Source organism: Chiroxiphia lanceolata, chromosome 22 (genome assembly GCF_009829145.1).
Source record: "Chiroxiphia lanceolata isolate bChiLan1 chromosome 22, bChiLan1.pri, whole genome shotgun sequence".
NCBI classification, from domain to species: Eukaryota; Metazoa; Chordata; class Aves; order Passeriformes; family Pipridae; genus Chiroxiphia; species Chiroxiphia lanceolata.
Window position 1 is genome coordinate 1,267,838 of NC_045658.1, and position 14,403 is coordinate 1,282,240.

Here is a 14,403-nt window from a genome sequence, read left to right on the forward strand (position 1 = left end):
AACAGGGGGCAGTGACCCGAAGGTGTCACGACACAGGACACGGGATTGTGCTCCCTCCACTGACGGAGGCTCGGGACGTGGTGATGGGAAGCCACCACGCCTCCAGAAGCTGGGCTAAGCCTCTGCTTAGGAGGGTCTCCTAACATCATGTGGAGCTGTACTATGAGCAGAGATTCCCCAGAAAGAGCCTGGCTTGGGGAACCAAAGTCCTACAACAGCAGAGCGGTATCACAATAAACACACACCTCAAAAAAATAGAACATGGAGGACAATCAGACCTAAAGTTGGATGAAAAAGGGGCTCAGCACAAAAAGATCTGAGTACACAGAAGCTCTAGGTCACATGTGAGAACCTCCAGGGTTAGACTTGATCAGTAGCACTGATTTGGGAGCAATGCCCAGAGCCACTGGACACTGAGTGCTGCTGCAGAGAACTGCTGGTGTTTGATCTCTGGTCTATCCCTGTACAAAACACTTCCCTAAAGAAAAAATAAAAAGAAAAAAAAAAGAAGAAAAGAGAAAGATTCTGGGAATGAACCTGAACTCTACAATGAAGTGAACCTGAAAGTAACTAGGCTAAAAATAAATTATGTTATTTGAAGTAGATGAGAATCCCTCCATCGCTTCTTCAGCCATGTTAGAAGGAAAATTACCCTACCAGGACAGTGTCTGAAAAACTCAGGCAAGGTTTGCCATTCGGAATGTGCTTCCAGGTCAGTAAAATGGGCTTTTCAGAGAACCAGCCATGTGCTACAGACACACACAGACAGAGAAACACACCAACGAGGAAGAAAGAACAGGAGGAAACGCTGCCGTGGGCTCCTTACCGGCGAGCGGGTCTGAGGCTGGGTGTTCATTGTTTGAGGGGCTTGAGGGTACACCAATGTGGTTGGAGCTGCATTCTGTCCTGAGGGGTAAGGAGCCTGCCAGGGAACAAGAAAAATCAATATAAAATGAGTGTATTCAATGATTCATCCCCAAAGATAAGAATGGAACATGTTATCATATGGAGTGATTGACATGGAGATAAAGACGACACGATCGCAATGGACAAACCTTCAACAAGGACCCAACTAAGTTTTCAATGCTATCTCTCACAGTAGTAGCTTACTACTGTTAAGGAAGTACCAGTTACTTACTCATTATTATGTCAGCCAGAGTCTACTACTGTTTATTAAGTGAGCTCCCCAAGCGCCGCAGCAAAAAACAAGCAAAGAGAAACATCAACCCAACTCTAAACCCTGTGTGTCCAAACCCCTGACCACACACAGAGGATTGCCAAAATCCTCCTCTGAGCTGGCTGTCAAGGAAAGCATGAACTGCAGAGAGGGTCAATTAATCCTCCAAAATCAGGCAAAAGTGAGAAACAACCTCGAGTGGATTCACCAGAAGCCATTAAAGCATCTCCAGTGCAGTGAAGGGCCCGAAATCATCCCAGATGGAAGGCAGGCCATGGCTACAGGCACATCATGGGCTCTGAAAATTTTTCCTAGTTCCACCCATTTCCATGGGCTATAACAATTTATGCCACCAGATGCTCTCCCCAGTGTTGTTTGCCCAGAGTAACAATAAACTGGGGCTGTGGAGTTCTGCTGATGATGCCTTTTAATGAGACATTTGGAAATAACTTTTCAGAGCGCCTTTTTCCTCTTTCTTTTTGAACAAAAACATTAAAACTTACTATATTATTTTTTTAAACAGTTATTATTGTAGTGGCACAACACCCAGCCAGCAGCCTGACACAGTCTTTGCTTTCAAGAATCACAGAATCATTAAGGTTGGAAAAGCCCTCCAAGATCTTCGAGTCCAACCCTTCCCCAGCACTGCCAAGGCCACCACTAAACCATATCCCCAAAGGCCACATCCACACATATTTAACACCTCCAGGGATGGTGACTCCACCCTGGGCAACCTGTGCCAGTGCCTGATCACTCTTTCCATGAAGGAATCTTCCCTAATATCCAACCTGAACTCAAGGCCGTTCCCTCTCCTCCTGTCCCTTGTTCCCTGGAAGCAGAGCCCGACTCCCCCCCCGGCTCCTCCTCCTGTCAGGGGGTTGCAGAGCCAGAAGGTCCCCCCTGAGCCTCCTTTTCTCCAGGCTGAGCCCCCCCAGCTCCCTCAGCCGCTCCTGCTGCTCCAGCCCCTTCCCAGCTCCCTTCCCTTCCCTGCACACGCTCCAGCCCCTCCGGGTCCTCCTTGTTTGGAGGGTCCCAGTGGTGTCCCCGGGGCTGGAGGTGCCCTGGCTGTGCCCAGCACAGGGGACAATCTGTGTTAAGTCTTTTTTTCCTTCTTTTCCATCCCTAGACATAAAACCCCCAACTAATCCCCAACCATCAAAATGTAACACAAAGTAAATGAAAATACAGTTTAGAAACAATCTGACCAGGAATTTCCCAGCCTCGGGAAAAAAAAGAAGGAAAAATAAAACAAAAACAAATAAAAAATGTGGCAGAGGGGATGAGGGGACTGAGTGCAGTCCAAAAAGATCCCATCCTAAACACCAACTGCTGCAACACCTCCTATTCCTTCTTTGGGACCGCACTCAAACTGCTTTTTAAAGAGTAAAACTTACACACAACTCCACAGAGATGTGAGGACACTGTTACTACCACCCAAACTAAGCAAGCAGGACCTTCTGTTGTTTTCTACCCGATTCCCTGATTGCTTTGTGGGTCAAAATGAAGATAAAAATGCAAGTCTCCAAGTACACCACCAGATCTGTGCTGTGAGGACACCAAACACACTGGGCAGGGTATTTACCTGGAGAATGTTATTCTGTAGGGGTTTATACCAACACAGCAGCACAGTCTCTGGCTCAGGAGCAATTAAAAGCTTTGATCAGCCCCTGCACAGCCTCTGACAGGTGAGCAGGGCAGGTTTTCCCTGTCCCTCCTCTCCAGGAGCTCAGCTGATCGGATCCTCTCCAGCCAGCCCTTCCCTCCGTCCTTACCACTGCCAAAAACTAATTCATGCTAACAACTAATTTGAAAGAAGTCTTCTAATGCTTTTTATTTTTGAGATGTCAGATGCAACATCAACTATTTCCCCCTTTTATTTGCCAGGTTTGACTGTGCTGGAGCTGGAGGTGTCGATGCCTACAAAGGATGTACCAGAGCTCTTCAGTGGTGCAGAACGACAAGGCACAGGGAGCTCCAGTGTCTTTTCATCCACAGCCTCTAGAAGTTGTCCTGCATTTGTAGGATCCTGCTGCTGACTTTGTGCACCTGGGATCTCTGCCCAATGTGAGATTAGGGCCTCTCTCCTTGGAGAATCAGTGGATTGCTGTCAGTCCACGCACCTTGCACAGGGTCCTGATGCTGCTCTTTGTGTCACAGAATCCTAAAATGGGTTGGGTTGGGAGGGGCCTTAAAGCCCAACTCATCCCACCCCCTGCCATGGGCAGGGACACCTTCCACTAGCCCAGGTTGCTCCAAGCCCCATCCAACCTGGCCTTGGACACTCCCAGGGACACTTCCAGGGATGGGGCAGCCACAGCTTCTCTGGGCAACCTGTGCCAGGGCCTCACCACCCTCCCAGGGAGGGATTTCTTCCTAATATCCAACCTAATCCTGCCCTCTTCCAGTTTAAAGCCACTCCCTCTTGTATCTCTTCCACCAGCCAGCAGTGAGCACACAAGGTGGGTGACAGGAAATATTATGAATAGATAATATCAATAAATGGATCAGCTGAATGGGAGCTCCTTGTGCCTCCAGCTGTGTGTGTCAAGAGGTGAGACCTCATCCCAAACTGCTGCTCCCACAGCACCTCAGCAACAAGAGAAGGGAATATCTACTATTCTCCCCTGCCTTCAGGGTCATGAAAACATGTTTTCTTCAGGCTTAAATTGTATGTGACAGAGCAAAGCCTAAGTCATCTAATTCCCAAAGCCTAACTCAAGTATTAATGCTGGCCCAAAATCCCACCTCCAAAACAGCCCCAGGGTTTTTTTAATCACCCAAGCCAAAGGAAATGTGAAAGAAAAGAAGCACAGCTATCACTGAGCCTAAAAAGCTTTGAGTTTCAGCAGCAAGGCCATAAACCAGGCATTTGGACACAGTGCCAAAGGCACCCCCTCACTGGTGACACGTCACTTCTGACACTGGGGGCCGACAGGATGACACAGCCCGGTGTTACACTTCCCCTGGTGTTTAAACCCTACCAGAATAAACAGAGTATTAAGTTAAAAATAAAGAAAAAAGCCACATAAAGGCTTAAGTTGTGGCCACTGAAGGGTTTCTGCTATTAAGGTGTCACCAAACAAGGTGGCTGTGGACAAGTGACCGCTGTGGGTGCGAGGTCACAACTCTGCCCTAAGGAACAAGTGCAACACAAACTGCACTGCAGACCACAAACACCACCTAAATAAACATGTTTTACAACTATTGCACAACAACAAACACTTCTGCCCAGCATGTTTCAAACCATAGCGAGGTTTTGCCTTAACTGGTATTTGTGTTAGAAACGTAACAGGGGGGAATAAAAGGGAGGGGAAAAGTGGTTTATAAATTTCTGCAGGTATTAACTTCACATATAAGACTGTGGGAGCCTAAATAAATTATCAAAGATCCAAGAGAATAAATCACAGCCTTCTGCGGCTTTTCAGCCCCATCAGCTGATTAAAGCATTGCATCTATTCATCTGTCCAAGGGACCTTTTCTCTGCCAAGCAGCTAAATAGGAACAGAAAGTAAGGTGGTCACGTGCAGTCACGTGGCAATACAGGGCTCCAGGGCTGGAATGCTGAGGATGGAGTGAGGGGATGAAGAGATCAGCAAGGAAACGCTCCGAAAATCCCCTAAATAAACCCCTGGGGAGGGGAAGGCAGGGAAGGAAGCACCACTCTGCAGCAAGTGTTGGTTCTGAAGCATCTAAAGGCTGGACTGAATCCCTGGAGTTCACAGAAGTGCTGCTGAGCTGCTCCACTTGGACACACAGCTATTTGCTCCCCTTCAAGCTCTCCCTTCCCTGATTTTGTATTTCAGCTGTGGCTGGTGGCGGGGGGAGGAAGGTGATAATAGCTGAGAGTTTAATATTCCCACAACTTGCTGGGAAAACCCTCTCTCTGGGCTGTTTCTACCTCGGGTGCTGCTGTGCTAAGCAAGAAAAAAATAATCACTATCAACAAAACAACTGAAAAAAAGTTATTCTTAGCTCAGTCCCCGAGCTGGTTAATAAACACTGAGCCTGCTGCGTAACATGACTCCCTCGGGACTGCCTGTCCTGGGAATAAACAGGCAAAGTACACACACCAGCCTCACAAAAGCTGAGTCACGCAGCTCTGCCTCTGGAAAATTTTTTTGGAAACAAAACTCTTCCACCTCCAGGCAGAACAGTGTCCCCTCCTGAGGCTGGGGTGGTGTGGGAAGGGGTTAATCCCAGTTCCTGAGCCCTCTCCTGACTCAGGGAAGAGGCTGGCTGGGTCTATATTTATGGAGTTACACACGAGGAGGAGAACTGGACCTGCAGCTCCGACACATGACCGTGACTCAGGAGCTCTGCTGCTGCTCCCGCTGTGACCTTGGGGGAACCTTCACACTCCCAGTCACTTCCCAGTAACACCAGCACAGCCACTGGGCTCCTGGGTGGGGAGAACTCCAGCACCACTGCACATCAGCACAAAGCTTTAATCCCTGGGGAGGAACGGGACAGCAAGGAAAACACTTCAGAACAACATGAGGGGTGTGCTGGGGCCACAGGCAGCCCTTGCATGTCCCAGAGAGTCCCAAAGGGCTTTTTTCCTGCCCAGTGTGGAGCTTGAAAAGAAATAATACCATATTTTTATGGTATCTTGCCCAAGTGGTTTATATGTCATTATATTTCATATATCACTGCACTAACAAATGGAAAAAAACCAGCTAAAAACCCACCAAAAGGGCCACCACACATATTTTAAAAAATACCTTTTTACTCTTTTATGTTGAGAAATAAAATACAAAAAATATGGACAGGTTGAAAATAGGAAAAAGCTGTTGTGAGATCCAGTTTTTTCCTCAAAAGACCCACCCACCCACCCCCATTTCTCCTGCTGAACAGGTACCTCTGCACAGCACTGATCTTTTCCCAAGCCATTCCCTGACCCAGTTAAATGCTAAATATTGATCCAAACCCCCCAGCTGGGCACTTAGAGGAACACTCAGTCTTCTTCTACTAAGGGATCCTATCCCTAAATTTATAAATTCTTCCTCACACAAGCCCCTGAGACCAAAGGCAGCTGCCCCTGGGGGAAGGCACAGGAGAGGAGGATCCCTGCCCGGGTGTTCCCTTTGTGTCCCTGTTTTTAACAACCAGACTCTGTTTTCATTCCAGCTGCTGAACTATTTTCCTCGAGTAAAACCACAAAGGGAACGTGGGACGGGCTGTGCTGATGCACCAGCCCTTGAGGCTGCTCTTGGAGACTCTTCCCCTGGGTCAATGGCCTGGGCAGCAGGAATTTGGCCTCGGGTGCAGGTGAAGAAGTCGCCGCAGCAGCACAACCCATCCCCTGCCTCACACGTGTGGAATGATGCCACAGCAAGGACAGTGGCTTTTAGTTCTGAATCTTCATTTCTCTGTCGAGCTGGGCTGGCTCTGCCCTCCCACAGCCTCCAATCTTGTGTGATAACTCAATCACTGGAACCCGAACAACTGCAGCCCTCCAGGACCCAACGAGTGAAATCTCAGCATTCAGCCCTTAGAAAGTAAAGAGGATTATAATTTAAACCCTGTATCTTCATTTCTCCCTAATGAACTCAGGCAGGCTGGAGCAGCAGCTCCTCAGCCCCTCCTCACACCCAGCTCCTTTATTTCCCCTGCAGCTTTGGTTTCTGACTGGCCTGGATTTTAATAAAGGTGTATCAGCACTAACTCAGTGTTGGGAGAAGCAGCTTTTCCAGCCTCCCCAAAGGCAGCTGCTCCTGTTCCTGCACTGCCTTCCAGGGAAAATGGTTCAAACTTCCAAAGACTCAATGTTACAGCAAGATTATGTTTTTTATCTGATATGAAAAGCTGTGTTATTGCAAGGCAGAGATAACAGCCGCAGCCAGAGCATCCCAGAACAGCCCAGAATCTCCACAGCCCACAGACACGTGGGCAATGAAAGGCTCATTTTCCATCCTGGTGCTGCCTCAGGAACATCAAGGGAAAGGGATGAGCAGGGTCCTGCTCTCCCTGGCTTTACCACCCTCCCAGGGGCTGCAGCAGAGGAGGTGAAGCAGCTTTTGACCTAAATCAATATGTTGGCAGTGGACAAAATAAATCCCTTTGTGACTCTCAGAGCTCTGGAGATGCCCAGGATCAGCCCCTTCACCTGCACCTGACCACAGACAGGGCATCACTCAACACCTGCACTTCTTTTGGACATATTTGTATTTTACTGTTTTGGCAACCAGATAATTCAAATCAATCTCTCTTTGTCCTCCCTGGGGTGCTCTGCAGGCAGCAAAACAGGCTTGGAAGCTGCAATGGGTATGATGTGAAAATTTGTGTATGGCAGAAAAAAATCCAGAGTATCTGTAACATGTAACTCCAGCTCATCTGCAAATATTAGAAATGATGATGGAGAAACCTAAATTGTTAAATTTATTCATTTCGGCCTTTCCTACACAGCAGCCTCTCAAATAATGCATAAAGCATAATTTCCCACTACTCCTGCGAATTATCTCAGCTTTAAAAATAGCACAACAACGATTAAACCACTAAACAGGGACAATTCCCCTCTAAATGTTTCTTTATTACAATGACACTTGACCTGCAGATCATCACACACCCCCTCAGGTCACTCTGCTTAAACACAGTCCTCATTCACAGCTATGTGTACAAACACGCAGGGGTTTGGTCACACCACAGCAGAAATGCTGCATTTTTGAAGCAGCTCATTTGCAAATTATCCAGAATCACTGAAATCAGCTTGTAAAATTAAAATATGTGGGTTTTTTACTTTTTTGCCTCTTTAGGCCAGTGCTGCTCCCCTGGAGGTGCGTCAGGACGTGGGAAACATTTTATATGGTACTTGGAATATTCCAAGTCCCATTAAAATCAGTGATGAAAGGACCAGAGCTCTTCTCTGACACTGGACAGGTCGTGCAGATGTAGAGTTTTCACTTTAACACAGTTACAAACACCTGTGGTGTCCTGATGGAGGGGCTGGGACGGGACCAGGGTGGGACATGGGACAAAGTCTCTGCACATGGGATTTACTGGGAAACTCCCAGGTTTGGATTTGGGTGGAAGCAAAGAGTAAACAGGAACTGTGTTTGTTCAGTGAGTTTATTTAAATATGTAGGTTTTTTCTAAAGCTATTCCTTTCAAATGCCAGGTCAGCTCCAGGTGTCTTGTCTGATTTTTGAGATTCACCAAACTGAAGACAAGTAAAACAAGCAGAGAAGAAGCAGCTGGCATCACCACTGCCCTTCTTCTCACAAGGACACTGGTTTAATTCCCTCTTTTTCCATAAGCCCAGCCTTCAGGAGAATTCCTTGTGTTGGTAAATATGAACATTTCAGTGGCAGGTGCTCCTGCCACAAGATGAGCTTTAAGGCCCCTCCCAACCCAAACAATTCTGTGATTAAACTCAGCCTTTAAAAGGATACAAATATCCTGACCCAGGAGGAATTACTTCTCTCTACCCTTCATCCTCTGCAGCAGTTTGTCCTGGGGTACATCACCTGTCTCATTACCTGCCCTGAGAAAGTGGTAACCACCTTTTTTATGGCTTTGTGTGATTTAATGTCACCCATCTGAGCAGGCAGAACAGAAAGGAACAGGGAAACTGAGTCCCAAGGAACAACCACAGAGCTACAGGTATTTTTCCTTCTTTAACATGGATAATCAGACTGTCACCGAGGGCAGGTGGTGAAGGAAAGCTGCTCTGCTCTTCCCTGGACAAAGACAGTTTGTGCAACACAGACACAAGATGCCTGTTCCTGACCTGCTGGAGCGAGTCCAGAGGAGGCCACGGAGCTGCTCCAAGGGCTGGAGCCCCTCTGCTCTGGAGCCAGGCTGGGAGAGCTGGGGGGGTTCACCTGGAGAAGAGAAGGCTCCAGGGAGAGCTGAGAGCCCCTTGCAGGGCCTAAAGGGGCTCCAGGAGAGCTGGAGAGGGACCTGGGACAAGGGATGGAGGGACAGGACAAGAGGGAATGGTTTCCCACTGCCAGAGGGCAGGGATAGATGGGATATTGGGGAGAAATTCCCTGTGAGGGTGGGGAGGCCCTGGAATGGATTTCCCAGAGGATGCCCCATCCCTGGAAGTGTCCAAGGCCAGGTTGGATGGGGCTTGGAGCAACCTGGGATAGCAGAGGGTGTCCCTGTCCATGGCAGGGGGTGGCACTGGATGGGCTTTAAGGTCCCTCCCAACCCAAACCATCCTGGGATTCCATTATTTGATTCTGAGAATCCCCTGCAAACCAGCAGCATGAGGGGTGGCTCTAAAGGCAGACCTAGTCCTGACTACACTCAGGACAGATGAGCTTTAAGGTCTCTCCAACCCAAACCATTCCATGATGGTGTGCTTTTCTCAGCAGCAATCCTGGATGTGTCCATCCCTCACCACAGAGCAAAGGCAAACAGGACACCCAGCCTGGGGAGGAAAGAACAACCCTCCTGCTTCCCAGGTCAGCTCCAGCTGATCAGCCCATGCCCAGCTCCAGACCCAGCGACGTGGTCAGCGGAGGATCCAGGCTGGAATACTGAAACCAGTGGGATTTTGAGCCATGGGGGTGGACAGATGTCCTGCCAGTGGCTGTGCCCTCCCAGAGCCACCCCTTTATTAAATCCATCAGCACAGAACCTGCCTGGGTTTGGAACTGGTGCTGACGAAGGCGCGAGGCCGCGGGGAAGGTCCCTGTAAATCACCCCAGAACATCTGGAACTGCTGCCGTGGGTTTACTTGGCTCCTTTCCGAGGCTGAACTGCCAGGCCCTGCCTGGCTGCAGCACCTGGCTCACAGCCTGGGGTGGGCGGCTAATGACCACCACATAATTAGGGAAATTGGTATTTTCTATAATAAAGATACTCAAAAACAAGGCGTGTACGTGTGCCTGTGTGTGCTGGGGCAGAATTCCAACACCTCCACTGCTGGGAACGTCAGCACAGACACCCTGGAGTTCACAAAGCACCTTTCACTTGTCCTTTAAAATTCTGTCCCATTTTAACAAAAACATGAACTTTGAGGACAATTACTTGTGCTCAGGAACACCACCTCAGTCAGCCCAGACCCTCCTCCAGAGCATCAGCAGGTTTGCAGTTTTCCTCCTATTTTTCCCCAAAACGCAACGAAAAGCTCCAAAAATTTGCCATCTTCTATCTCTGAGGATGTTCCCATTCTTGGAAATATTCAGAACCCATGGGGATGTGGCCCAGAGTTCCCTGCTCCAGCTGACCCTGACTTGGACCTGATCTCCAGGTCTCTTCCAACCTTCACCTGGCTGAGTCCAGGGAAGCAATCAGATAAAATATTCAAGATTTATCAAATTACACTGAAACCCAGAAATACCCTGTGTGTAAAGTGTCTGAATTTGCACAAATTTAAAGCAACTGAATAAATTATTGGTTTCTAACAGCCCTGTAAAGAGGGGTCTGTAGAGATCATGGGCACAGCCCTTCCAGGCTACGGGGAGCCCAAACTGGAATTACTGCTCTGGAATCTTTGTTGTTTCCATGGAAAGCAGCACGGTGAGAGCTCAGCTGGCAGGAGAACCAGGCTGGTTACGGATTCAAACCCTCACCTCTGGAATGTGGCCCTTTCTCCTGCAGGTAGAAATGGCTCCAGAGGTTATTCCTCAGTTCCCAGCCTGACACAACAGTGAATGGTGGAATCCAGTAATTCCAGGGCTCCCTCTCCCCATTTTATCTGGCTGCTGGGAATATTTTATGCCCTCTGTGTTTACAAAATGCAGGCTGAGTAAAGCCCTGACTTTTGTGCTGACTCTGGTGCTTCATGGAACACATGGTGTTTGTTTAAAAAACTGCCTGTTTTCTGGAGCATGCAAGAAAACAGCCATTAAATCACAGGGAACAGAAGGTATTATTACAGAAGGGATTCCAGAACTGGAATTATTAAATGTAAGAAAATGGCAAGTTGCCTCGTATTGTTTTGTCTTCTTATATTATGAATAAAACTGTGGTTCAACAAGTGGCAAAGTCTGAAAAGCAACAAAAAAAAGCCCAGAGCACGTGGCTGCGAGAACAGAAAACACACATGGAAAAGTCCTGAAGGAAGGGATCTGCGGAATTTTAAAACAGAGAAATTTGATTTTCTATTAAAAATGCTATTTCACTCCCTCCCCCAAAGAAAAGCTACTGGCAAGTTTAAAACTGCTTTTGATTCACAATAATCTCACAAGCCAAATAAAGCCGTTTCCACGGCCAGGATGGGCTGTGTGGCCAAGACACCCACAGGGAGCTTTCCCATTCCAAATCCCTCCACTTGCACCAGGGTGGAAGGGCCAGGGAACACTCTGAGCCAGGCCACAGTCACTCCTGGGAGGAAAAGCTCAAGCAGCTGCAGAAAAACACATCTCTGCCCACTGGGCACAGCAGAGCACTTGGAGAAAGATCAAACACACCTCTCAGAGCAGGGATTTTCTACAAGGGCCTGGAGTGGCAGGACAAGGGGAATGGCTTCCCACTGCCAGAGAGCAGGGTTGGATGGGATATCGGGAAGAAATCCTTCCCTGTGAGGGTGGGGAGGCCCTGGCACAGGTTGCCCAGAGAAGCTGTGGCTGCCCCATCCCTGGCAGTGTCCAAGGCCAGGCTGGAGCAACCTGGGAGGGTGGAAGGTGTCCCTGTCCATGGCACGGGGTGGCACTGGACGGGCTTTAAGGTTCCTCCCAACCCAAACCGTCCTGGGATTCCATGAGATGATTCTGTGAATCCCCTGCAAACCAGCAGCATGAGGGGTGGGTCTAAAGGCAGACCTAGTCCTGACTAGATTCAGGATTTGTGCTGCAATCTTCCCTTTGCACGTGTACTTGATAAAATTGGAATGGATTTTTCATTCTTTCCTTTTCTTGTTGGAAAAAAAAAGACTTGAAGGCTGTTTCTAGTCCTTCTTAAGTGCACAAATATTAAAACTAATTCATTCATCCCTCCTACCTTGTGCCTTATGAAATCTAACTGCTTCCAGGGTTAGATAATTATTAAAATTAATAGTGTTAATCGGCATTTGAAGCCACATTATGCCTTCCCCACTCTCTCCTCTTGCAGCTCTTACACCCAACTGCTCCCCCAAACTCGAAGACACCCACCAAGCTGAGCATCCCTACACAAAAGCACCCTGAAGGCACCAAGACACAGACATGCTCAACATTTCCAGCCCAGCTTTAACCTAATGAGGTAAAAAGCACAGTAATGAATCAAAAATAATGAAATACATTCTAGGAGGAAATATTCCCAGCATTATTAACCCAATCAAAACCCTCCTAATCCTATTACAAACCAGAGGGTTCAGCTGCACTTCCAGCAGGTCTCGAACACAAAGGCCAAAAGCAGATTACACTTCTGGATTTATCAGCTATTAAATAACTCACAGTTTCAAATCTCCACCTGCAGTCACAGATCCTGCAAGCTCAGAATTAGCAAAATGCATTGGAAATGTGCTGGGATGAAGCCTGACCTGGATGGGCAGAAGGAAGCACAAGGAACAAAGTGTGAAGGACAAGAGGTCAAACTCTTGACTGCTCAGAAAAAATCCATTAGTGCATATTAATCTGGTTTTTTTAGGTAGGTCTCTTGCCCTCAAAGCACCATCAATAATTGAGTTGCTTAAATTTTCTTTATCCTCATTATCTGGAATGGACAGAAGACCCAAAGAACTGGAATGTGCTGTTTGGAGGAGCAGAACAGGGAACTTTCTCACATGGCTGGTCCACCACCAACTTCTCCACTTATTCAAGAGGAGTTTCATCTTTTGTTCTGTGTCCACATCACTAACAAGCATCCTGCCTGAAAAGCCCACAAGTCACAGGACTCCAGGTGGTTTAAAGTGGCAGGAAATCTGCTCTAATGGCACTGTCCCCAAAACAAGGAGCTTCCTGGGTGGAGAAGCTCCATGGGGGAAGAGTTCCCTGAAAAGTTTAGAGACTGACTCCGACCAAGGTGTGCACAAGGATGCTCTTGGACACAGAAATGATGGACAGGGTGTTTGCATGAGTGAGATGGTAAAATCAGGAGTCCCTTGTGCTCCAGATTTCTTCTTCCTAGCAAAGCACACGTGGACAAATAATGGGGAATCATGGAATACCTTGAGTTGGAGCGACCCACAAGAATCATAAGTCCTACTCCTGGCCCTGCACAGACACTCCAACAATCCCACCCTATTGTCCAAACACTTCTGGAGCTCTGGCAGCCTTGGGGCTGTGCCCACTGCCCTGGGGAGCCTGGTCAGTGCCAACCACCCTCTGGGGGAAGGACCTTTTTCTAATATCCAGACTAAATCTCCTCTGTAACAGCTCCAGCCACTCCCTTAGGTGCTGTCACTGGTCCCCAGAATTTGGGGGAAGATGAGTGTAATGTGTAGCAACCAGACCCTGAAGGCAGCTGCCTCCAACATGAGGAGAGAACCAGGAGTAACACTCACACTTCCCAGGACACCTGACTTTCCACAGGGCACAACGGGCAAGGTTACAATTAAATTACATCCCTCCTTCCATTCCAATCCCTTAATAAATGTCACTTTATTAAAAGCATCTCACATTGGGGCCACGGGTGATGGAGGCATTGAATAAACACCATGGTTATAACAGGATTATTCCAGCTCCCATAGAAAGAATCCAAGATAATAAAAGGGGGGCTTGGGGACTGCCTATAAACATGCCACAGATGGCAGGCAGACATGCTCCTGGCACACATTCCCAGACCTTAAGGTACTAAGGAATGTCTCCCTGCCATTACAAACGCTAATTTAACGATGGTGACATTTCTGAGGACCAGAATGAGACCACAAAACTCTCTTCACTTCAAGCACAGAACCAGATGGTAACGAGTTTCAGCTGGTACAATCTGTTCTGGATTTAAATCAGCCACCTAAAATTCAAGGTCTCTGAACACCGAGATCCAGCGGGTTCAGCCCTCCTGCCCTTTTGTTTGCTCGGGTGTATCTTGACATTTTTAGGAGTGGATGAGGGATGTCCATAACTCCAACAGCTCCAGAAGGTCTCTACAGGTGCCAAGAGGTCCTCTGCTCCCTGGTGCTCCACATTCCAGCCCAGCCGTGGGCAGGCTGAGCTCTGCTCAGTGCACAGCGTGTTCCTAACGAGAGCTGCAGCTTTCCCTGATTACTGAGGAAATTCCTGGCAATTTGTTCCAAGCCTGGTCGGTTGGTGCTTCCAAACCGTGGGCCTGGACTAAGAGAATCCCTCAGCACACACGTCAGAGCCGCAGTTTTTAAGCCGAGGCGGAGAAAGCCAAGAGTCTTTTCCAAACCATTCCCC

General features: G+C 48.1%; 1 protein-coding gene across 13 annotated transcripts in view; it reads right to left on the reverse strand.

Moving 5' to 3' along the window:
- EIF4G3 (eukaryotic translation initiation factor 4 gamma 3) overlaps positions 1-14,403 on the reverse strand; it is a 144,514-nt gene that overhangs the window by 76,621 nt on the left and 53,490 nt on the right. For all 13 annotated transcript variants that reach the window (XM_032709249.1, XM_032709242.1, XM_032709247.1 and 10 more), the window contains one exon: positions 827-922. In XM_032709249.1, coding sequence (XP_032565140.1) covers positions 827-922 — 96 coding nt within the window. The remainder of the gene's footprint in view (positions 1-826; positions 923-14,403) is intronic.